The following is a 26,128-nucleotide window of genomic DNA, read 5'->3' on the forward strand; positions in this document are numbered from 1 at the left end:
GTAGCAAAGGAAAAACAACAACAAGAACAGAAGGAGAATACAACATATGCTGCTATTGCAAAGAAAGTAGTTGAAGAAACAACACAACCACAGAATACCACCAAAATTGTACTGAGCGAAATACGAGACTACAAAGTGCTCATCTGCCTATTATACTCTCACATAATGAACATAGGGAACCCAGGCACGTTCGAAATAGAAATGAACAAAATGCTTGGAAGAAACAATCTCCCAACAATGAGTTTCCCAGCCAACCCAGCTTCCGGATCTGTGCTACAAGCGTCCCGCTTAACCAACCCAGATGCACCACAGGAGACAGTCAACGCAGAAGAAAAAGGAGCAACGGAGCAAACACCAGCCGCAACAGTACACGAAACAAACGAAGCTGACAAGGCAAAGTCACAAATGATTGAAACATCCACCCAAAGTACAGCAGAGAGGCAGGACCTTCAAAATAACATCCAAAGAGAGACAGGAGCCGTAAGGAAAAAAGTCTCAACAGCAACCATGGATACCCAGGGCGAGGAAACGCTACTGACTTTAGAATGTGCAGACGACTGTGAACTACAGCTTCACTGGTGTGACAAAATATTTATCCCTAATGAATGCAAAACGATGCCAGACATTATACAAGCCATAACGAAACAAGAACTAAAATGGACCTACTCTAACGACAAATACTCTGAAGCACTAGTGGAAGCTTACCTGATAAACCAAAGGATTAAAATAAGGAGACACAACTTCAAAAAAGAAGAACAATGGAAATTCCAAAGAATCCGTAACGGACTGGTTCCGGACAAGAGATCGCCACCCGCGCAACAAACAAGAAACAAAAAATCAAAACACAATGAATAAAGACAAACCCAGAAGACTTACCATCATACAACACAACGTCCGCAACTGGGAAACAAATAAAAACAACCTTGCAAACACATACCTCAGCATTGATCCGGACATAATTTTAATAAATAGTCACGGCAATTCAAATTCCAAGAAAATAAAAATATTTGGATATACAACCTACCAAAGAAATAAAACAGAAGAATTAAATGATGGCGTGGCCATTGCTGTAAAACACAGACTCAAACATCAAATCATCGACGAATTCCAGGACGAATTCCTGGGAATCAAAATAACTACCACACTAGGAGAAATAGCAATAGCCACAGCATATTTACCGCCAAGACGGAACTACCTGCCGGCCCCAGACTTGATAAAACTATTGAACTACAACTGCCCAACATATATAATAGGAGATCTGAACCCAAGACATCCAATATTCGGCCACGGAAACAGGAACAGGGTGGGCACTGCACTGCATACCATAATGAACACAGGGAAGCTGATCCACCTAGGACCACACTTCACCACATTTATTGGCAATAACAAAACAACAACCCCAGACAAAGTCTTCACCAATAACAAGGCATTCCTGAATTACCATATAAAACAAGGACCACTAACTACCAGCGACCACATTCCAATGATAATAAAACTATCCACAAGCCCAATCCAAGTACCAACAACCCCACGTTTCCAAATGCAAAAAGCAGACTGGGAAGGCTACAGGAAGCAACTAGAACAAGTTAAGATCCCAGATCTCCAAGGCAAAACACTAGAAGATATTGACAACGAAACAGATACCCTTATACGTAACATCAAAAAGGCAACAGAGAACAACATACCAATCACAACATATCGAACGCTACCACACATCAGGACATCCCATGAATTGCGAATGCTCCAAGTACAATACAATAACATAATGATGTACATACAAAACTATCCACCAACAACAGAGCTTATTAGAAACTTAAGGCAAATACAACAAAAGTTATGAGATGAAAGTCTGATAGCACACCAACAGATATGGAACGAACTAATAAACAACCTGGATACCACAAGAAATGACAAGAACTTCTGGCAGAACGTAAACAAAATTCTAGGAAACGACAAACCCCAACAAAAGTACATAAAGGACCAAAACGGGAAAAACTCTTTGAAGAAAAAGAGATAGAATCCGCATACAGGAGAGAATGGAAAAAAGTATTTCAAATATCAGAAGAAGAAAATGAGGAATTTGATGAGGAACACGAAAATCACATCTGCAGAGAAATGGCTGAAATGATACATAGGATAACCCCATACCATGTGGTGGACAAAACCAGGCTCAACCTGATAGAACCAATTACAGAAGGAGAACTGCTACACTACATCAGACACACTAAAGAAAAAGCACCAGGATTTACAAAAATCACAAGAAATATGATCCTATACCTACCCAACAACTGCACACAAGGCATCCTTGAAATATTTAACTCAGCTTTGGCAAGTGGATACTTCATTGATGCATTTAAAAACGCAAAACTCATATTCATACCGAAACCAGCCAAAGACCACACCCAAGTAATTAACTACAGACCGATTTCCCTACTCGAAGTTATAGGAAAACTATTTGAAAAGGCAATAAACAAGAGAATCAGAAAACACAGAAGCGAAAACGGACTACTAAACCCCAGACAACATGGATTCACTGAAAAAAGGGAACACATACTGCACTAGCCATAATCACGGAAACGTTAGCCAACAAGAAAGCAGAAAGAAACCAAGTCAACATTGTATTAAGAGACGTTAAGAAAGCGTTCGATAAAGTATGGCACCTAGGATTAAAATTTAAACTGCTTCAATTAAATCTTCCAGAACCAATAGAAAAAATCGTCTGTGACTTCCTAGACGACCGCACGGCACAAATACAAATTGGCAGCTATATAGGACCACCCATAAAACTGAAAAGTGGAGTACCCCAAGGCAGTGTCCTTTCACCCACGCTGTACAATATCTACACAGCAGACCTACCAGAACCAGCTCCCTACAGTGAATACATAAGTTTTGCAGACGATATCACACAAATCATCACATACCCCGGCAAATCAACAGCAATAATGGCACAACATACTGCCAACGCAATAGAGAACATCAACCAGTACGAAAAAAAGTGGAAGATACAAACGAACACCAACAAGTTCAAAATAATCCCAATCGCTAAAAGGAAAAAAGACCCCATTATAGTAGACAACAAAGTGATTCCATATGCCATGGAAGGCACTGTCCTAGGGCTGAAGATAACAACAAAAGGCTACAAAACATTCATCACCGAAAAACTTGCAAAAACCAGAAACATGGTAACTAAATTAAAACGCTTCAGAAGCCTGTCAGCAAAAAACAAGTTAAAGTTATATAGAGCCTTTGTCCAATCCCGACTAGTATATCCACCAATTCCCCTACATGCAATAAAACAAACAAACATAAAGAAACTGCAGACAATTCAAAACTTAGCCCTAAGGGATGTATATAACATCAGATATCCTGACATAGTCACCAACCGTCAACTACACCAACGAGCGCAAATAGAACCCCTAAACGTTTACCTACACGAACACTCAAAAAGAATATGGACAAAGTTAGAAGAAATAGAGCCAGGACCAATCAAAGAATGGATGGAAGAGACAGAAGACGGAAGAAGAGAACACTCGTGGTTCCCTCGCAGTAAAAGAAGAGCCCTAGAACCCACACCAACTCCACTCTATTGAAAGATGCAACGTTACCCCAGTGACAACCTTGGCAGCCCTACCACTTACAACATTAGATCATAAAAAGACGGGATGTTCTTAGCAGAAACACAAGTACCTGCCCTAGACTCCTCACCATTGGCTAGGACATAAGACCCGAAAATGTAAGGCATAAAATTGCAATATTTGCTAAACATACAAACACCTGACATAAATATAATACCTAAGACGAAAATTAGCTGAAACACAAACATGAGAAAACAGAAGCACTTGGGTTGAGCCCCAAGACCTAGCATTCTACTACTATTTTCCAATTTCCTCGCTTTTCTTCTTGCACTATCCACCAACCCCAAGTCCCTCCAAATTCCACCATTATTCTTCAAGTCCAGTTCCCGCACCACCAATCTAAGCACCTGCATCAAGATTTCTTCATACTTTACTTCACCCATCGATCGATCGGGAGACCATTCTACACTCGGCTACCAGACCAGCAGCACCTCTCACAGCTCCACACCACCCAGCTTCCTCAGAAACCTACAGGACCTCTGAGCAAGTTTCTCCTCACCTAGTCACTCCTAAGCACTGCGCTGTACAACAATATTTATACAGAAAGCGCATTGTGGTTTCTATCCTACCTCATTCCTGAGTGTGAGATATCTACATGTACATACGTTTGTGTGCCCATAATAAGAGAATTGACAACTGGCCACATACAGTACGCTACAGTATCATGGCCGAATCATAAATTCTTTCCCTGTGTTCTCAAGAGAGAAAAGATGCTTTGACAACTGTTACGGAATTATTAAAATCTATAGTTAACAGTATGGTGATTTGTTCCAACACTTCCAATGATCACTTAATAATTACACAAGATTGTCGACCAGAAGTTTCAACACCGTATACAAGGTAATGGAGGGTTGGTAAAACGAACAGTGACAATTTTCTTATTATGCTTAAAAATACTTATTTACATACAAATAATCATAATGTTATGCCGAGGCATAATTGCATATTATAATTTTGTAAACTAGGTGTTTTGATTGTTTTCTGTCCTATGCAGCAGTTATTTTGGCAAATTTTGTGAGATTTTCATGTATATATTGATGTATTAATTATGTAAGAATATTCAGGAATGTATTACATCATTTTTGTGAGGATTTACTTCTTATTGTAAGCCTCGATCAGAATAGAACATTCTAGAACCTCCCAGGCATGTCTGGGTGGTGCTAGAGGCGTCTGACGAGACGTATATAAACACTAGCGAGCGGCATAGAACGGCCGAAATAGCCCAAAGGCGAACGGCATAGAACGGCCGAAATAGCCCAAAGGCGAAGTGGCCAGCAATCCCCAATACAAGTACAAGCATAGAAGTCAGTCTATCGCTTCCGCTCAGAGTGTAAAGAATAAGCCTAGTAGAACAACTGAAGATAATTGCTGTATAAGTATTGTGGAATTGTTGTGAACAATATAAAGTGAGAAGACTCAAGAGTTGTACACTGGTAGTGTGCTGAATATATATTCGAAGTGAGAAGTCCAGCTGTGAAGACATTACCCTGTTAACAGTGTTGTGAAGAATCAATGCTTATTAAAGAAGACTACAGTTCACAAGTGTGTTTCTGTGACCTGGTGGAAATCTACCTGCCTGTTGTTTGTCTGTACACTGATGCTAATCGTCGGGAAATTACCGGAGACTGGCGGGACAGCCAGTGGTAATTCGACAACACTTGAATCTACTGCTTCTATACATACAACCTTGGCTGCTAGTAACCAGTGGTGTTAGCTGGGTAGGCGGTGAAAGGAGGGTCGTAACAATAATGAACTCACACAAGTACATTTAAATTAACACTTGTAAGAATGGTAGAAGGTGCTTCTCTGTGTATTGGCACCAGCACCACATAAGTAAGATAATGATTCTTCATTTATGGGAAAATCCATTTGTATTGGCAACAGTAATATGAGTAAACAAACAAATGAAAGAATGTAAGGTTTGTTTGTCTCGTCACTGGTTGATCAGTGTTTCACAACAAAGTTAGAAGAGCACTTAGAAATCATTTATTTCACACTAGTGTAAATAACTAAGGCTTGTACAAGACCCCTAAGATGAAGATGTAAGAAGTATTAAAAGACTTGAGCTTTATAGAGGAGCTGATATGTAGGTAGGATACTTGAAGGACTAGTAGATAGACACAGTGGAGACGTAGTACAGAACTGTATACAGTAGATGACCAGTCACCGAATACTGCATGGATTTTTAAAGTAAGTTCGGGTGGTAAAGAAGTGAGTGGTGCTCCTCGCCCAGTCTGGCCGGGGTTTCTATCACCTCGAATGGCTGTGGCTTGTGGTTATCACTTTTATTTCCTAATAGATGATTGGTTAAATTTTTCCACCATGACGATCACGCGATGTGCAGAGGGGGAAGGGTTTTGAGTGGCGGGTAGAATTTACCTGAGTGGTGCTTTCTCTTTTACTTTTTTACATTTATCCTCTTTGCCACCGATTGACATGTTAGCCGTTTGGGCGGTCAGTCACGTGTAGTGGACGTCTCCCCTACAAACTAACTGCGTAGCAGCCCACCACCTGCTATCACATTCCAATGTGCCGCCTTCCCTAGCAACCAACCAGATGTTACCGTATCTTAGCAACGAAACTATTCACCGGCTACTTCTCGGGTTTTCCCACCATGACTCATAGCGGCTGCTGCGGGGTATATAAGCTCTGTCTCTCCCTTGAGATTCAGTCTGACCAATCTTCTTGAACAAGCAACACCTCCTCCTCTGCCGCTGCCTGGCGACCCTCGCCTCTCCTCCGCCGGCCTGGCGGTCCTCGCTCCCGCCAGCGAGCATGTCCTTCTCTGAGCTTCCTCACCAACCAACATTCATTCTGCCCATTTTCCTGAACAAGCAACATCTCCTCCAGCAAGCTCCTAGCTGTCCAGCATTCATTCAATCAGGAGGCCAGCAACAGGCAACATCTTCTCTAACGAAGCTCCTGCACATCTACCTCCTTCAACACGCTACTCACCGAACGTCTTCTACTGAGCAGCTCCCCACCACACGGCACCTCCAGCACCAGACTGTCTATCATATAACTTATATATTATACAAGAAAACCACATTAGAGTTTCCTTCCATCCTGAGTGCTAGACAACACTAATATCTCGATACCCCTACACACATCTCTATTACACACTGTTGGCAAGTACTAAGTATGAACTAGTGATATGATTGAGGTTATCTTTATACGTGTCACTCCCCTCCACAGAAATCTCTAAGGTTCAGCACAGAAAATGGGTTGAGCCTGAGAGGAGACTGTAGTGGATTTCTCCCCTACAAACGCTGTTTGTCGCTGAGTAGCCGACCCCACCAATTCCCCAGTGTATGCCTCGTGGTCTAGGTCAACCAGCGCCTCCATACATCACGGAGTGGGGGTCAACTACTAAGCCAACGCCTACCCCCCGCTATTTAAGACCTGACCTCGTGGTGACCTACCTCTCTTTCTACCTACACCAACCAGCCAGCAACTCCTCCTCCACCTGCCTGGTGGTCCTCGCTCCCGCCGGAGAGCATGGCGACCCACAAGCTGGTCCTCCTCTGAGCACCCTCACCAACCAGCTCTCTCTACATCACGCTTGTAACCATGCTGCCTTCCCAGCACCAAGCTGCATTGTACATCCAATACAACATGTATATAGAGAGCACATTGTCAGTTTCCTTTCTCCACCCCATCCTGAGTGTGAACCAAACATCCTAAAAACCCTACAAGACCATCTTGGTTGCACTCCATCACTAGTCCTTGAAATTCTAGTTACTAGTAGAATGAGCTTGACTTGCCTCAGAGTAACATATATGAATAATTATTATAGGATTACATATGAAATTACTAGAAATTAACATACAACTAATTTCATTCAATTCTGAATTTATACAAATGAAATATTTACCAACATTAAAGTTTTCCATACCTCTCTCATAAATAGATCAACCAGTGTTTACTTGGACAGAAACAGAAATAGAGAACCACTTTGGAGACATATACTGTACATGCATCACTACACTAACTGCTCATTCTTTAGAACAATTGAGTTGGTTACTACGGTGAGATGATATGAGTTGGTTACTACGGTGAGATGATATGAGTTGGTTACTACGGTGAGATGATGAGTTGGTTACTACGGTGAGATGATATGAGTTGGTTACCACGGTGAAATGATATGAGTTGGTTACCACGGTGAAATGATATGAGTTGGTTACTACGGTGAGATGATATGAGTTGGTTACTACGGTGAGATGATATGAGTTGGTTACTACGGTGAGATGATATGAGTTGGTTACTACGGTGAGATGATATGAGTTGGTTACTACGGTGAGATGATATGAGTTGGTTACTACGGTGAGATGATATGAGTTGGTTACTACGGTGAGATGATATGAGTTGGTTACTATGGTGAGATGATATGAGTTGGTTACTACGGTGAGATGATATCATGACTACTTTCTCTCCTTAACTTCAAAACAGTAGAGCTTAATTAAAGGTATAAATCAAAATACTGTATAATTGCTACATTTTATATAATGTAAAGAAATAAAAAATACACAAACATTAACTTTATTAAGTCATTATAAATTATAACTCAGTAGGTCAATTAGCAGACAAATACAGTACAGTACTGTACAGTGCCTCTAAAATTGTTTATATAAATATCAAACTGCACAAATGATACAGTAAATAATAAACCTCACCAGTGTGTAAGACTTGACATAACCTAAACAATACATTACAGTGATCCAGTTCTGAGACAGGTGACTGTAACATTATCTTATCATACACATCAGACCTGGTGATGTTTATAAAATGTGAAAACATTACTGATTTTATTGGGCTAAATACAAGTGCACAACACAGTAAAACATAACGGATAAACCAGCAAGCAGACGTTTACAATTTGTCTATACAGTACTGTTTTTCCATTCACATTCTTTGTAGGGTGAATCATGGGTTCTGAAAACCTCCAAGGATGGAAAAAAATTGGAGAGTTGAGTGAAATACACATGCAGAAAACAGCAGGAAAGAAGGGAAGCAAGTAAACAAACGCTTCATATACACTTAACTTGCAAACACATTATACATCAGTGGTCCCCAACTTGTACCCGGTAGTTCTTTTTATTTTTTTACTTTTATCCTCTTTACCACCGATTGGCTCGTTAGTCGCTTGGGCGATCTGTCATGTCTCTGTTATGCACTGTTGGCAAGTACTGGGCATGCACTGGCTCCTGAATGTATCTGAACCTGCTCCAGTGCTTGTCAAGTCTGGTCTTAAAAGAGCTCACACTCGGAGCCGTCACAACACTCTCTGGCAGATTGTTCCGAGAGTTCACAACTCTCACTCCGAAAAAGTTACCCCTCACAGTTTTCTGGACTTGCGGCGTCTTCAACCTTGAGCTGTGACCCCTTATGGGGTGAGCGTCCGCCAGCTCCGGGTATGGATACTAGACTGAGTAGTCCCCTTTGAGAAGTTTATACACCTCAATTAGGTCACCCCTTGCCTGTCTGTAGTATTAGCTAGGCAACTGCAGGCGCTCTAATCTCTCTGGGTAGCTGAGGTGCCGAAGTGGAGGCACCAGTCTCCTTTGGACATTTTCAATCAACTGACAGTCCTTAGCATATCTCGGGGACCAGACAGGGTGACAGTACTCCAGGCGGGGAAGAACCATAAGGAAACACAAAAATGAAAAAAAATCAAAAGTGAGAAACATTATATGTATGTTGTGTTGTCAATAATAAGAGAAACAATTGAGACCCTGCAACTGCGTGTAAATGAAGCAGAAAATCAGATCAGCAACCTGGGACTTGGTCACAATTTTCGAGTTGCCATCTGGCAGCAGGATCTACCATTAGACAATACATTATGCTTTCAAAATCTTCCCAGGCAGTAGTACCTCCCTGTTTGGTACCTGCCTACTACCTACTACCATCATGGCATCTTTTACAATGCTCTCAAGTACTGTACATACTATGCTGGTCAGGCTGACTGGTCTATAGTTATTCATGGAGTGACGATGGCCCTTCTTGAAGATAAGACTCACATAAGCCATTTTCCAATCACTAGGGACCTTTTGCTCATCCAGGCATTTACAGAACAGGATCTTCAGGGGCTCAGCAATCTCATTGCACAACTCTTTTAGCATGTTGAGATACGCAATGTCAGGTCTGGGACTCTTATGAACCTTTAGCTTTGACACAATGTGGGTCAGCGTTGTGTCGAGCCGTCTGTCCTCAAATGCAGGAAGATTGTTCGCATCCTCTCTTGTGAACACCGATGAAAAGAAGCTGTTCAATATCTCCTCTTTGTCCTGGTCAGAGTTTGTGTAACTACCATCTTCAAGCCTCAGATCCGACACTCCTACTCAGGTTTTCAATTTTGACTTTGCATAGCAGTAAAATGCCTTTGGGTTTGACTTGACCTCGCTTGCAACCAGCCTCTGGAACTCCTTTTCAGCCCTTCTACACTCTGACTTTGCTTGGTTCCTAGATCTTGCATAAATCCTCCTGTCCTGCTCATCATTTGACCTAACCCACACCTTGAATTTCTGGGTTTTCTTCATAACTTTGCCAACCACCACATGGTGCATGTGTAGTGGTCTCCTTGTATTCCTAGAGGCACTGGGTTTGGTCTTGGGTATATATTTATCGATCAAATGGTTCACTTTACTGGCTATGACATTCAGCGTAGTGTCTGCGTTCTTATACCTTAGTGAGTCAGGTCAGTGGATACTCCTCATCTCCTTCCTCATCCCATCGTAATATTATGGAGCCCGCAACAGTTTATTAGAATTTTTTTTAAATAATTGGGAATCTCTGTCAGAGTGAAAATAATGAAAATATGTAATAACTTGATAAGACTTTAGAGAAGAACCCCATTTATCCTGAATCCGTCAAGCATAGGACGTGTGTATTTACCACAGACTGGGGCCAGAGAAAGAGCTAGCATGATCCAAGAGTAAATGGAAAAAATATGTAACTGGAAACAGTTAAACAGTTAGACTTGTGTAGAACTGCAAATAACTGTATACTATATGAGACTTTTTTTATCTTGAATGTAGATCCAAAGTTTTGACGCCCTCCACTATATTTACAATGACAAATGTGGCCCAGAGCCTACACTGATTTACATTCATTTACTGTATATATTAAAAGGAGCTGAATTGTTTTTACAATACACAATACCCTCAGAATAAATTAGTTAGATAAAGTATTAAGAATAAAATTTATTGAATACAGAATAACATAAACAATGGGAAAAGGATACAAGTACATACAGTACACAGTATCCTCAATGTTTATAATTCATAAACCATAAAGCAACAAGATTCCTGAATACATATACACACTGAAAGAACTCATGAGGCTCAACACAATGTATACAATACATGCCATTATTGCTGCTAATGAGGTGATTTGGGGAAAACTATAGGGCTCAATGGTTGCCCACATAATTCACTTAACAAATGAGAAGGAAGAATTTTCAAATACTCATAAATAAAATATAACACACATTACTTTGCCAGTATAAGGAGTGCAATTAATACAATTTGGAATCCTATTTATAATTTCCTAAGTGAATCATACCAACTACTGTAACAGTAATTTCTACTGTGAGGATAAATTACACATTTAATTACATCTAACTCTTTGTTGATTATTACCATTAGCTTGTTTCTATAATAAAAAATGTTAATGATTAATACTTAATCCTTAGAAGGCGTGCCATTCCTTATCCAAATGAAAACTTGTTTAAATATATAAATAATCCCTAAATAATTCACCTTCGTAGGTATAATTGACACAATGTTATGCAAATATTCTCGTGCAAATAAAAGTATTTTCACTTTTCCCTGGCCTCACTATAATGTTTGACATTGAATTAATGTACAGTATATAAGATACAGTACAGTACTGTATTCATGACAATGTCAACACATCAGCCATACTTACTGCATGTTACCACCTACACCACTGGGAGGCTGAGTTGATGCAGGCAAGCTGGACTTGTGTATTTCCTTATACATCTCCTTCAAGCTGACAATTTCATCAGTGAGGTGTTCAACAGCTTGCCTGGGAGTTGGTTTGAAGAAAGTACCAGACTCCAGCGAGGATAAGATGGTAGACAGGTCGCTGTCCCTATGATTGTAGGTCACCCCATGCAGGCCATGGGGGAAGGCTGCAGAATAGCGACGCTCTACTGATGCATGCTGGTTGTAACTTTTGTTAGGAATTAAGAAGTAGGGACAATCTCGACACAGACAGGCATTGCCCATCAGACCTACACCAGGTCGGTATCTCTTGTACACCTGGTCAAAGGTAGAATCTGTCACTGATACTCCCCGCTGTGGGGCCTCGGCCAGGATCTCCTGCCTTGTCATTGGCTGTACCATCTGTTTGTGGGCAGCAGAGTATGCTTCCAGCCAGGAGCTCTGCAGGTGTTCAATTAATTCTTTCTTAAGGTCTTTGGCAATAACGTGAGAATTTTCCTCCTGAACACGTTTTGTGACTATTGTGCGACTGGCATTATAGTCGGCCATTGGAGTACTGAGTCGGTCGCGAGAGGCTCTGTACAGCAAGGCATGAGCAGTGTACATAAACATGCTTTGTTCACTGAACAAGTCACTGATGACATTTTCCGCCAATCCAACCTCCCTGGCAAAGGTTCGTAGAGTGAACCATGACATGTCACCAGCAGTGGACACACTGCGTAGCTGCTCAACTTTCTGCGTGTTTACAACTATGGGGATCTGTGCTTTCAACTTTTCTTTGAGGTTTTTTATTTCTTCCGCTGCTGTCTTTCTGGCAGCATTCTGCACCTTTTCTAGGGTGTAGAAATCTTCCAAAAGGAAATCTTCGTCACCTGCCATATCTTTCTTGGTATCAGCAATATACTTCTGAACCCATTCTTTTTTGCGTTCTTGATCAACAAGTGTTTCAGCAAAGAAATCTGTAAAGGGCTTTGCTTCATTGTCCTTACTTTTGTAGTGGGTGAGACAGCGACCTACATACTCTATCAACATCAACCTGACAATCTGGGCCACAACATTTGTGTCTTCAAAGTTCTGAGTCACTTGATACATGTGAAGTATAAACATGGGTTTGATGAGTGACTCACATTTGAGTGGTCTATTATCTTGCTGTATGGTACTCTCTGTCATCAGTGCCTGGGCAGTGTCATCCTTTAACACGTTCCAGTACTTGACATAACTTGGTCGTCTGAGGTACAAGGCAGCTGTGGCTTCTATGTTCTCAATGCGACGACGAACAAACTCGGATCTGGGCTGGGTTGGATTCTCAAACAAAATCCTCACCCATGTCACTCCCAGAGCTGCCATGTGAACATTAAAATCAATGATGAAGGGATTCTTAAGGATGGCAAAGGTGGTGCACATAGTATAGAGCCGTGTGTGAACTATTGGAGCCATAATCTTGGCAGCACCTGGCGTGAAGACTGGAACTATAGCATTAAGGCGAATGTTCTTATCATCTATTTTCAGTTGTATGTCTTTACTTGATTTATCTTTACAAATAGAATTACTTGGTTCACCTGAACAGATAGAGTTACTTGCTTCACCTGAACAGATAGAATTACTTGGTTCACCTGAACAGATAGAATTACTTGGTTCACCTGAATGGATAGAATCAACAAAACTCTCTATTCCCACTTGGCTCATAACGTTGTATGGTGCACCAACAAGGCCCTGAACACCAAATGTCCAAGGATTCATAGTAACAGAGTCCCTGCTTGGAGCAAATACTGGAATTCCAGTTATAGTGAATTGTTTCAGAAATTGAAACTTATCGACATCCATTATCAGTGGGAAGTCTGGGTCCTGTAGGTCGGTCACAGTAGAGGTCAATGTGAATCGGCAATTATCTTCAGGGGTATTGTTGATGCTCTTAATCATGGTCTTGTTCTCTTCATATACTTTCAGAAACTCCTCACAATCCTTCTTATAATCTTTATCTGTGTGACCTTTCATCTGAAGCACTTTTGTTCCATATTTCCCTCCACCAACTGTTGTACTGAGAATATTCTCTGCCAACTCTAGCTCATTCCGGAACTTCTCAGTTGTTAAGATTGCTTTGATCTTATTAAGTAAAGTGTTGAACTCTGTTTCATACCCAACCAGCTCTTTCCGTTCAAGTCTCTGGCGGATGGACCGTTGATCTGCACCTCTGAGCTCCTCCATTTTGTGTTTGAAGAGCCGTTCCATGAAGGGAAGTGCATCTGATGGTACAACTTCCTTCTTGTTATGAATCTGGATGACGACAGAGTTCCACTGACGGAACAACTCAATCATGACAGAGATGGGCATCTGCTTAGGTTCTAGTGAGATGTGACCAACATGTTGACCTTGCCTGATTGTCAGTTGTCGTACTTGATCAGGTCCAGACGGAAAGTAAACCCACTCACTTAAGTGGAACACATTCTTAGTATAGACCCCAGGAAGAGAATTCCCAGCCATAGACAGTTTCAAGCTTTGAGAATAATTACTAGAAATTTTACTGCTAATGTCCTTCACCTGATTCTCTATATCACCATGTTTTTTGGCCCAGAAAATAGAGGGTAGGTTTGCGCTGCCATTGTGTAAACGTGAACGAATATTGATGCTGTACTGCACGGGAAATAAAGTGCCTACACCCAATACATAGACATTGCATGTCTTTTTCACAGCGGGAGCCATCATATTAATAACTGTCTCTGGACTTACCGCACTTGAATTATGGTTGCCGTCAGTGAGGAGAAATACATTGATGTATCTCTCCTTACACTGATAAACTTCACTGACAATAGTTTGTAAGGCACCAGTCAAGTGTGTGCCACCACCATAAAAATCTTTTTCTTCCAACATTGTTCCTGACCTTGCCAGTAAGACTGTATAGTCAAACACATATAGGTTGGTTCTTCCAACCAAATTTGGTGCCACATACTTATTCCAACTACTCATGAAGGAATCCCAGTATGCCCTCATAGAGCCAGACACATCTGCCATGAGGATATTATAGGTACAGGATGCCTGGGAAACATTAAACTTCTTTGGTACACAAGAGGGCATTTGGAGCACTGAATGAACATTTTCGTCATCTTCGATCTGAAAAAAAAAAAAACAATGTTTTAAGTGAGGAATATGAAACTAACCTTTTCATGTCTCGGATATGAAAAGTAAAACAAATAAAATTGGCCTGGTTTTTCTTGTAATGCAACACATTACAATTTTTTGTAACAATACAGGTATTTCTGCTATAACGCGATAATTGTGTTCTTGTAAAATATCGTGTTACAGAAAATCGCGTAATAGAAATAACAGGGCTTATGGAGAAAATAGGGTTAGGTGCAGATTACTCGAAATCGAATAAATTTAGTAGTTAGCCTAACACAAAGGATAGCACAGTCTAAATAAATGTTACATTCATATCTAATAATGAAATCATACAGTAAATGTAACACTTTATTTGATGGGGGAGAAGGGTGATTTTGAGGTTGATAAAATCGAGCTTCTCTTCAAGTGTTATATCCTTTCTTTTACTATCATCACCGGGAATTCTATCACCAGAACGCTTCTTGTTGATATTCTTCTTTACTATATTCACAGTTAATACAGTGGGGTATGCTATAACGAACGGATCCTACTACGAATATTCCTATAACGAACGGTTTTACCTATAAAATTGAGAATGCTATAACGAACGAAACTCCTACAACGAACATTATTTAATTTTTTTTTTTTCTAATTTATTGTTTTTTTATTACAAATATTAATGATATTCTTTATTTCAGGGGTTTAGATGCATATTTATGCACTTTTTTAAAATTTTTACAATTTTATATTATATTTTTCAGTGTTAAGTGGTTGTATTTGGGGGCCTGGAACGGATTAATTCTATAACGAACGAATGCTATAAGGAACAAGGTTCTAGAACCAATTAGATTCGTTATAGCATACCCCACTGTACCACAAAATTGGAGAAATAGCAAGCAAAAATCGCGTTATAGCAAACAAGCGTTCGCGTTATACAAATATCGTTCCTAATTCATAAATCGCGTTAGAGCAAATTCGCGTTATCAAAACACGCGTTATAGCAGAACTCACTGTACAGTATTTGGATTAATAAAGAAAAAGTTGGGTAACCTCCCTGTTAAGCCAGAATTTCCAATCCCCAAAACTCTCCAATAACCAGAATAGATTTTGAGCCTTCCAGGAAAACTCCCTCCAATTTGGACATGGGAAAGTTTCCAAGGATAAAATCAAGTGCATTTACCGGAAAAATCCCAACAAAATCACCGAAAACCTCTTTGTTCCGGGCATGGGAATAAATTTTTGGGAAGTTACCAAGAGATTGCATCATGCTCCAACATTTCCAGATGTTTTCCCACGTACTGGGCATGGGTAATTTGCACACTTCGTTCATATTCTGCTACCATTGTACAAGGTTTGTCCTTCGCTCGCTGCTGCTTTTGCATACAATTTATGGTGTGCAGCAGTACTGTAGATTACTGTACCAGGACACAATCAGCCAAGAATACAGTGTGAAAGCAGTGATTAAGGCATAAAAAGTGATTACATCTATGTATACTATACACTGTACATTCAGCAGAGTGGACAGTATATGCATATTGTAAGATAGTGTGCAGAGATGTAAGTATAGAATTCTGTTACAGAGGAGAGTAACAGGATGAAGGAAGGCCATCCTGTACCATTGAATCACCACTTGGCCTGCTCAAGATGACAACATCTGCTGATGAATACAGTATATACAATACAGAAGTAGTATACATTAGCATTTTGATTATTTACAGTACAGTATACGTAGTCTCGATTTACGCGGATTTGGTTTATGCGTTTGGTCATTTACGCAGCACCTTGCCAGACCGACAATTTTTATTTACACGGTTCATTCCATCATTTACGTGGGAAGCGGCGCAGGCAGGGTGCGCACAAGGTCGCCCAGTCAACAAAACATTACTGATTTCTTCACCAGCCACCCACCACAGCCGGCCCAAGTCAGTGATAGTGAGGATATGGACTTGTATGGACTTTGAGGGGTTTGACAAAGAGGCCCTGCAAGCCTCTGTGGTGGATAATGATACAATTGATACAAGTGATACAGGTGAGGGCCAATAATCTGCCCTCTGCCTCGGAACCAACCCTCCATCCCCGTGTGCCCAGCCATCTTTTCTACTAACGTAAGTGTTAAAAAACTAATATTATTGATATTTCTCTTAAATATTAATTGTTTGTGCATACCATCATAAAATTAAGATGTCGGAAAAAGTGTAGTTTGGGGGTCGGCCCAGTCTCTATTTCAGTTAATCCCATATGTTCTGTTATTTCGTTTACGCGTTTCTCGTTTTACGCGGACCTCTATGGGTTCAATTGACCGCGTAAATGAAGACTATACTGTATATTGTATGTGTACAGTGGTGTTTCCATAAATACCGTAAATACAACTCCACGTCTGTCCGTGCGAGATGCATAGTTTAGATTTGCACAAAACATTCCCCAACACCCAGAAAAATTCCAGGGATGTGGAATTATTTCTGGGGTGAGAAATTTGTCTCAACACCGAGAAATCTCTCATTTCTGGAAAAGCTCTACACCAATTATTTTGGCTAATGGCAACATCATTGTACAGTATATGCTAAGATTTGTTGTGACTAATGTCCTTACAAAACTGTGTGCACATTGCCTCCCGACTTTGGTTTTGACCAAATAAGACCTCCTTAAAGTTACAACTAAGATAATCCAATGTTATAACTAGTATAGTAGTGATGCATTACTGCACATATCCCCTAAAAACCTTGGTATACAGCATAGTCACTACTCACTGAACTTGAGGTAGTACTAGTAGGAAACTACCAAACAGGGAGGTACTACCACCTGGGAAGATATTGGAAGCATAATGTGTTGTCTAATGGTAGACCCTGCTGCTATATGGCATCACGAAAATTGTGACCAAGTCCCAGGTTGCTGATCTGACTTTCTGCTTCATTTACACACAATTGCAGGGTCTCAATTGTTTCTCTTACCATTGACAACACAACATACATATATAATTTCTCTCTCTTGATATTTTTATTTTTTTTCATTTTTGTATTTATTTATGGCTCTTTTTATTTATTATTATTATTATAATAATAATAATAATAATAAATAATAATAATAATAGTTGTATTTACTTAACGCGGTCAATTGAACCCAGAGGGTCCCGCGTTAAGTGAAATCCGCGTTAAGTGAACAACAGAACATATGGGATTAATTCCAATAGAAACCGGCCCGACCCCCAAACTCCACTTTTTGAAGGCACATACCTATGTTGTAGTAAAAATAACATCTTAATTTTATGATGGTACATGCACACAATTAATACTTAAGAGAAATACAGTCGCCAAGTTAATGTCCATTCAAATAATGGACTCAACTCCCTCCCCCTCTCTCACACTACACTTGCTGGCTCTTCCCTCTCAGAGAAATTTTTGGGGGAAAACCACTAAATTTTAATAAATAATACCTCAAACTAAAGTTAGGATAATACAATTGACATTGCTGGATTCCTTGTAAGACCAGGAATATTTTGAATATAAATGTCATATATTTTGCACAAAAGATAACATAGTTACCTAGAGAAAAAATTTTATCTAAAATTTGTATGTTTAATGAAAAATATATGATGTTTATATTCAAAATGATCACCAAATTATAAGAATTCCAGCAATGTAAATTATATTCTGACCGGGTAATTTGTATGAATTTTATGAGCTAAAACAAATATCTTCAGTTAATAAAAAAAAAATAATCTTCACAACACTATCTGTCAATCAAAGTACCCCACCTTGCCTCCCCCCCTCTTCCAACCGCGCGGTCAGTCCCAACCCTCCCCCCCACCCCCCACCAATCCTCCCTTCCAGGGTTTTTAACATTTAGTATTAAATAATACCTCAGATTAAAGTTAGGATAATATAATTGACATTGCTGGATTCCTTGTAAGACCAGGAATATTTTGAATATAAATGTCATATATTTTGCACAAAAGATAACATAGTTAATTTGAGAAAAATTTTTATCTAAAATTTGTATGTCTAATGCAAAAATATGATGTTTATATTCAAAATGATCATCAAATTATAAGAATTCCAGCAATGTAAATTATATTCAGACCGGATAATTTGTATGAATTTTATGAGCTAAAACAAATATCTTCAGTTAATAAAAAAAAATAATTCTTCACAGGGTAACAGATGGTCGGTCGGTCCCTCCCTCCCCCCCACCCCCCACCAACCGTCCCAAGGAGATGTGTGGGATAACCACTAAATTTTAATAAATAATACCTCAAACTAAAGTTAGGATAATATAATTGACATTGCTGGATTCCTTGTAAGACCAGGAATATTTTGAATATAAATGTCATATATTTTGCACAAAAGATAACATAGTTAATTTGAGAAAATTTTTTATCTAAAATTTGTATGTCTAATGCAAAAATATGATGTTTATATTCAAAATGATCACCAAATTATAAGAATTCCAGCAATGTAAATTATATTCTGGCCGGGTAATTTGTATGAATTTTATGAGCTAAAACAGGCAGTCAGGCAGGGTGGGGCAAATCTAAAAATAGCATCTCGAGCCGGACACTCACCGCGTATATGTGGAAAAAAAAATCCGTGTTAAGTGAAAGTTCAGCTCTGGCGGGGCACCGCGTATATGATAAAACGCGTTAAGTGAAACCGCGTTAGGCGGGGTAATATATATATATATATATATATATATATATATATATATATATATATATATATATATATATATATATATATATATATATATATATATATATATATATATATATATATATATATACAGGTTGACAATCCTTTGTCTGAAATCCTTGGGGCCAGAGGCATTTCGGGTTTCGGAATTTTTCGGTTTTCAGAATGGTTATTTTTTTTATTTATTTTTTTTTTATGTGTATTAGCCCACCCAGGCATAGATCACTGACCCACATTGGGGCCTGGGGGTTTAAAATATAATAAAAATTATAATAATAATAATAATAATTCTTAGGTCTAGGTCGTGTTTCTCACTTTTGATCTTTTTTTCATTCTTGTATTTCTTTACTGTATGATTATTTTATTATTACAGTATTATTGTTATTATTATTATTAATTTTATTATTATATTTTATTATTATTATTATTGTAATCATTATTATTTTATTTTGGTGTATTTTTATTAAAATTTTTATTTACTATGAATAATTATTATTATTATAATTATTATTACTATTACATTTTTGCCCCCCAGGCCCCGATGTGGGTCAGTGATCTGTGCCTGGGTGGGCTAATAATCCCTATTTAAAAAAAAAAAAAAAAAAAAGCCCACAAAACTTTCATTTTAGAGCTTTTCGGTTTTCGGAATTTCGGATAAAGGGTTGTCAACCTATATTATTATTTATAATTAAAAAAAATATATTATTATTATTTTCCTTATAATAATTTTTATTTATTTCTATATATTTTTATTAATTTTATTACAGTACATACAATACTATTATTATTATTATTATTATTATTATTATTATTATTATTATTATTATCATCATCATCATCATCATAATTATTATTATTATTATTTTATTATAATTTCACCCCCTAGGCCTTGAAGTGGGTCATTAAGAATTACCTGTGCCCGGGTGGGCTAATGCCCGGGTGGGCTAATGCCCGTAAAAAAAAATAAATTAATAAATAAATAACATGGGGCTGAAGCTAGCTTCGGTTTCAGATCCTGGAAGCCAGGGATTTTGGGGTTTGGCTTTGGCTTCACAGACCATATTGTGATGTCACATCTGAACTGATATCTGAATTTTCTGTTCACACGACCTGAACTGCTAAGAAAGCTCAGGTGCGTGTTACAACCTCAATGACATCACAGCTAATCCCTTCTATTTCTATTGGCCTATTCTCACAATGGTTTGAACTGAACCTCGGACAAGTACCACCTCTGCCTCCTAAGCCCCAGGTGCTGTTGGCTGACTGACAGCAGATTCACAGCAATGCTACTCTGTGATTTGTGATCGTATACTTATTACTATTGTATTTTTTGCATTCCTGATGTTTTGAGTGATGAATAAAGTAAATGAATGAATGAAATGAATGAATAAATGAATAATATGAATGATAATAATGATTAGTAAATAAAATAAAATTAATAGACAATTTGTTATAATAAGTAACTTTTTCAGTCTACATGTAAAGGGAGAGTCAAAATTTAACCCAAGCTTAAAATAAAGTCAACTTATCTCAAAGCCTGGCTCAATGGCATAGATTTGTTGTTATTGATTGGGTGATGACTCCAAGATTTGTAGAAATACTCCTCTGAAAATAAACAAACTACAGTACTGTACAGGTATGCACCATTAACTGACGTACCTATATGTAGGGGCAGTGAAAAGTCGTTGGTTAGTGATTCAACGGTTATCAAAGCAATTAATCTCATAGGAATACTGTATAACAAATGCAGGATGTTAGGGACCAGCCCCCAACTCCCATCTACCCTTGATATATCTCTGTACTGCACACTGTCAAGCAAGAATATAAAGCAGACATATAAAACAAGCAATAATAAGCCTTAAATAAGGAATGTGTAAAGCATAAATTGAGTTATTTGTGTTGAGGATGGTAGAGACGGCCTAGGGTGGTACTCAAGTCTCTATCACTCTTTGCTGGTCCATCACCACTCTTATTACACCTTATTATGCCTTATCACATCACATTAAGCTGCCCCTCTTAGGGTCAGCACAAGGGGAACTACCACTGGAGCATTTAGGCATGACTGTTTAACACACCAAGTCGGAAATAACAAAGAAACAACAACACTAAGTTGGAGGCACATGGTAAGTATAAATAAGTGATGAGTCGGAGGAAGTGTGCAGAGCCTTCTCGTGGCACCATGTCACCGCCCACCAGTATACGTTGTACCTGTATTTTACACCTTTTATATTGTTTTAGAAAGCATAATGCTCTAATAGAATTAGTTTTATTGCTTCTTATGTTATAATCTGAAGTCTACCAGTGAAGTAATTCCTAAAATTACACTATGATGTATCATCTAAAATTGAAGCGACTTGCTGGGACTGCCCTTGTTATCGCCGCCGGCTTCAACTACAGTGCTGGCATTGCCTTACCCGAACAAACATTCAATCTATCAGCCTGGGACCATGTGCGCCGCCGCCCCCACGCAACCTGCACAAACAAGATGCCCTGTTTCTGCTGAGTGTATGGTTTAAAGGGTGGCGTGGCCGCCTGGCCTCCATGAGGCAGATCGCCTTCTCAAGTGATGCTGTGAGGACCATGCAGCCACCAGCCCTCTGTGGCAAACACCGACACCCAATCCTGGCCAAGTTTTGTGCTGGAATAATTTGCACAGTACTATTGTCCCTTGGAACACCATACTGGTTTGCATTGACCCGCACTTGTAAGTACAGCCAAAGTGATGACATACCCCTCAGTACTGAAATATTGTGGACTAATTATGCCTACTCGTTTCTGCCTTATCTGGAGAAATAAGACAATGCGGAATGAAATGTAACTAAGATTAATAGACTTATGAACTTTGTATCATGTCACTATGCTTAATACAGTGGTCCCTCGGTTAACAAGCGCCTCAGTTAACGAGATTTCGGTTAACGAGTTACCTTCCATAAGATTCTTAACTTCGGTTAACGAGCAATCCCTCGAATAACGAGTTTCTTACGAGCCGACCTCAACATGTTTTCGCTTGCACTTGGCAGTCGACCAGCTGTAGTATTAGTCCGCCAATACAGTAATCGGTTCTAGGGCTTAAATTCCTTACTATTTTAGTAAATATCAAGAAGTTTATACTATTCAACAATTTTAAAAGTTTAATATTAAATTTTTTAGTCATTTTAACAATTATTGAACATAAATGAAGGTAAGTAAACTAGTTTCATGCGCGCCATCCAGCCTGTCAACACACCAAACAGGCGTTAGTCTCTCTGTCTTTTCACTGGAGGTAACATCTTGCTTGAGACTCTCTTCAACAAAATGCTTTTTTTCTGTATTTCCAAGCAAATTATTGGTCATTTTGAAATTTATTTTACATATTGACAATATATAGCACAGTGCAGTGTTATTTTAAAGAAAATATTCTTTATTTACAGCAAGTTTAAACCTAAAATATCATGTGTTGAGATTGTTTGAATCCAGCATGGGGCCTAAGAGATCAAGAAAAGCGATTTCAATCCAAACTAAGAGGGAAATTATAAAAAAACACATGAAGAAGGCATTAGAACAAATGCGCTATGCAAATAATATGGCATGTTGACATCAACTGTGTCGACAATTCTTACACAGAAAGAAAAATTTAAAGAAGTGAAAGTGAGAGACAAATCTACCAGAGTGTTTAAAGGTAGATCCCTAATTGCAGAAACAGAGAGGTTACTTCTCATCTGGATTTGGGAAAAACAGATGAAAGGTGATTCAGTTTCTACTGAATTCATTTGTGAAAGAGCCAGGGAGATTTACAAACATTTAAAGACAGATCAACCTGGTTCTTCAGGCACAGAATTTGAAGATTTTCGGGCCAGCAAAGGCTGGTTCGAAAAATTTAAGAAAAGAAGTGACATTTTCAGTGTTGTTAAGCATGGTGAAGCTGCTAGTACTGATAAGGAAGGGGCAGCAAAGTTTTTAGTGAAAATTAAAGAACTGATGGAAGAAAATTATCTTCCACAGCAAGTGTTCAATGTGGACGAAACTGGGCTATTCTGGAAAAAGATGCCCAAAAGAACATTCATCACCAGAGATGAAGTCTCTTTACCTGGGCCTCACTCTATTGCTTGGTGCGAATGCTTCAGGGGATTACCGACTGAAGCCTATGCTTGTCTACCACTCTGAAAACCCCAGGGTGTTCAAGCAACAGAAAGTGGAAAGAACAAAGCTTGGAGTTTATTGGAAGTCCAACAGTAAGGCATGGGTGACAAGACAGCTCTTTAAGGAATGGGCTGTTGATGTGTTTTGCCTTTCTGTCAAGAGGTACCTAACCACCAATAAACTCCCTTTAAAGGCTCTTCTCCTCATGGATAATGCTCCTGGTCATAACCCTGAACTTGCCAGAACTTTGGAGTATCAATTTGACTTTGTGAAAGTGTTGCTTTTGCCTCCCAACACTACACCAACCATACAGCCAATGGACCAGAATGTGATCAGCAACTTCAAGAAGTTGTACATGAAGATAATGTTTAGGAGGTGTCATCAGGCAACTTCCAATGATCCTGAACTAACACTGAAACAGTTCTGGAAGACACAATTCAACATCCTGGAGGCTGTAAAATTGATTGTGTCATCATGGCAAGAAGTCTCCACTAGATCCCTCAATTCTTCATGGAAAGCACTGTGGCCATCAGTAATCCATGACTTTGAGGGATTTGAGGAAGAAACAGAGTTGGACCAGGAGATGTGTCCATTGGTCAGTCATTGGGCCTTGAAGTGGAAGAGGATGATGTCGAAGAGCTTGTGATGTCTCATGAGGAGGAACTTACTCCTGTTGACTTGAAGCAACTGGATGAGATGTTTGAGGCTGACAGTGGTGAGGAGGAAATTGAAAGTGATGACCATATGTCAACTAAAGCGTTAAAAGATGTGATTTACCACTGGGATAAGTTCAGGGAACTGGCTTCAAAGCACCCAGATGTGGAAAAAACCGAACTAACTGTGTGTCATGTTGAGGACTCAATGGTCTCCTTCTTTAAACATAAGTTAATGGTGAGGAGGAGAGATGCCCCACAGACCACAATTGACACTTTCTTCAGTAAAAGGCAGAAGGAACAAGATGCTATCCCTCTGCCTTCCACTTCACGAAGGAGAGAGGATGTTCATGGTGGAGAATCTGTCAGTCCAGAGGTTCTTGACAATTTCATGGAAGGTGACTCACCTTCCAAGGAGCAGTAAAATGCTTCTCCTCCACCTCCACTTCCTTCTCTTCTCCCTTCTCCTCCTCCACCTCCCACTTCAAATTCACATCAGCATCATCATCCAGGAGCCTTCTACATACACACCTCAGGGTAAGTGTCCATATCTAAAATTTTTGATGAATTTAGGCAATTTTCGGTAAGCTGGAACCAATTACCCAAAAACCCATTGAAACAATGGTTTCGGTTAACGAGCAACCTGCTGGAATGGATTGTGCTCGTTAACCGAGGGACCACTGTAAGTTATTTTCCGTGGAATTCTAAAATATGACTAACAACAATCTGACATATAATACTTGGTGTTCTAAAAGTCGAGCAAGGTTCACACGTTATACCACTAGAAATATACTGTACAATAGGAAAGGAGATACAGTATTTAGCTTGTGACTGCCAGCCCAATACTGCCATCACCCGGCTCTTGGGAGGTAAAACTATGCGAGCAGAGGTGGGCGGAAATGAAGTCACAAACAAAAGACGTTCACATTGCAAATCCGCAACCAACTATTGAACTATCACTCGTAACATACGTACAGTACTGTATTGTAGTGTTTGCCATTCTAATTCCTAGTTACCATAACCTTTTTGTTTATTGATCTTGATTTCACACAGTACATCCTCAAAACTAATTTCAAAAGATTGCACATGAATTTTCTTTATCCACTGTATTGCATTTACAGTACAGTACAGTACAGTTAACCCTCACTTTACGCGGTTAATGTAACCCGGAGGGTCCCGCGTAAAGTGAGGAACGCGTAAAGTGAATAACATAACATATGGGATTAATTGAAATGGAGTCCGGGCCGATCCCCAAACTCCACTTTTTGACGACACACAACTATGTTGTAGTAAAAATTTTATCTTAACTTTATGATGGTATGAAAAAACAAGTAATATAGAAGAGGTTAGGTTAGGAAAGATAAAGGTTAACATAGGAAAAATAAAGGTTAGGTTAGAAAACTAAAAATTAGGTGTAACACTTACGGTAGTAGAAGAGATGGGTCGGCATACGGGGATGGAGGCTGGTTCCGAGGCAGAGGGCAGATTACTGGCCCTCAGGTGAATCACCATTACTAGGTGAATCACCATCACTGTCACTTACAGTTGTCAGGGCTTCCCTGGGGGTGGTGGTCCGGCGGAAGCCATTTTACGGAACAATGGATGCGCGTTTACACGGAGTGGCCTTGAGGGATGAAACTGCCGCGGCTAGGTCAAGCGTCGTCTTTCCTCCCTCCCTCCCTCCCCCGGGTGGACACGTCATAATACTTTAAGCCAATTACAGCTAGCAGCAGAGGGGGGTAGGGATGCATGGCCAATCACAGGTCTGATACGTCATATGACGTCAGTGATAACGCAACAAAGACACACACTGCGCAACCTTACCGCGCCGCTTGCCCAAGCGGAGGGAGGAGGAGGGAGAGGCAGGCAGGCAGGCGGGCGGGTGGCGGGTGGGGCGAATCTAAAAATAGCGTCGCGCCGGACACTCTCCGCGTAATGGGGTTCACGTACCGCGTAATGTGAGCACGTGAGGTTCT

At 39.6% G+C, this 26,128-nt stretch overlaps 1 protein-coding gene across 2 annotated transcripts in view; it reads right to left on the bottom strand.

Moving 5' to 3' along the window:
• Window positions 1-9,618: 9,618 nt before the first annotated feature.
• The window catches only part of LOC121868992, a 56,852-nt gene continuing 40,342 nt past the window's right edge, over window positions 9,619-26,128 (bottom strand). For both annotated transcript variants that reach the window (XM_042370049.1, XM_042370048.1), the window contains one exon: window positions 9,619-14,707. In XM_042370049.1, coding sequence (XP_042225983.1) covers window positions 11,558-14,671 — 3,114 coding nt within the window. In that variant the 5' untranslated portion in view covers window positions 14,672-14,707 and the 3' untranslated portion in view covers window positions 9,619-11,557. The remainder of the gene's footprint in view (window positions 14,708-26,128) is intronic.

Source organism: Homarus americanus, unplaced genomic scaffold, assembly GCF_018991925.1.
Source record: "Homarus americanus isolate GMGI-L3 unplaced genomic scaffold, GMGI_Hamer_2.0 scaffold24694, whole genome shotgun sequence".
NCBI lineage: Eukaryota > Metazoa > Arthropoda > Malacostraca > Decapoda > Nephropidae > Homarus > Homarus americanus.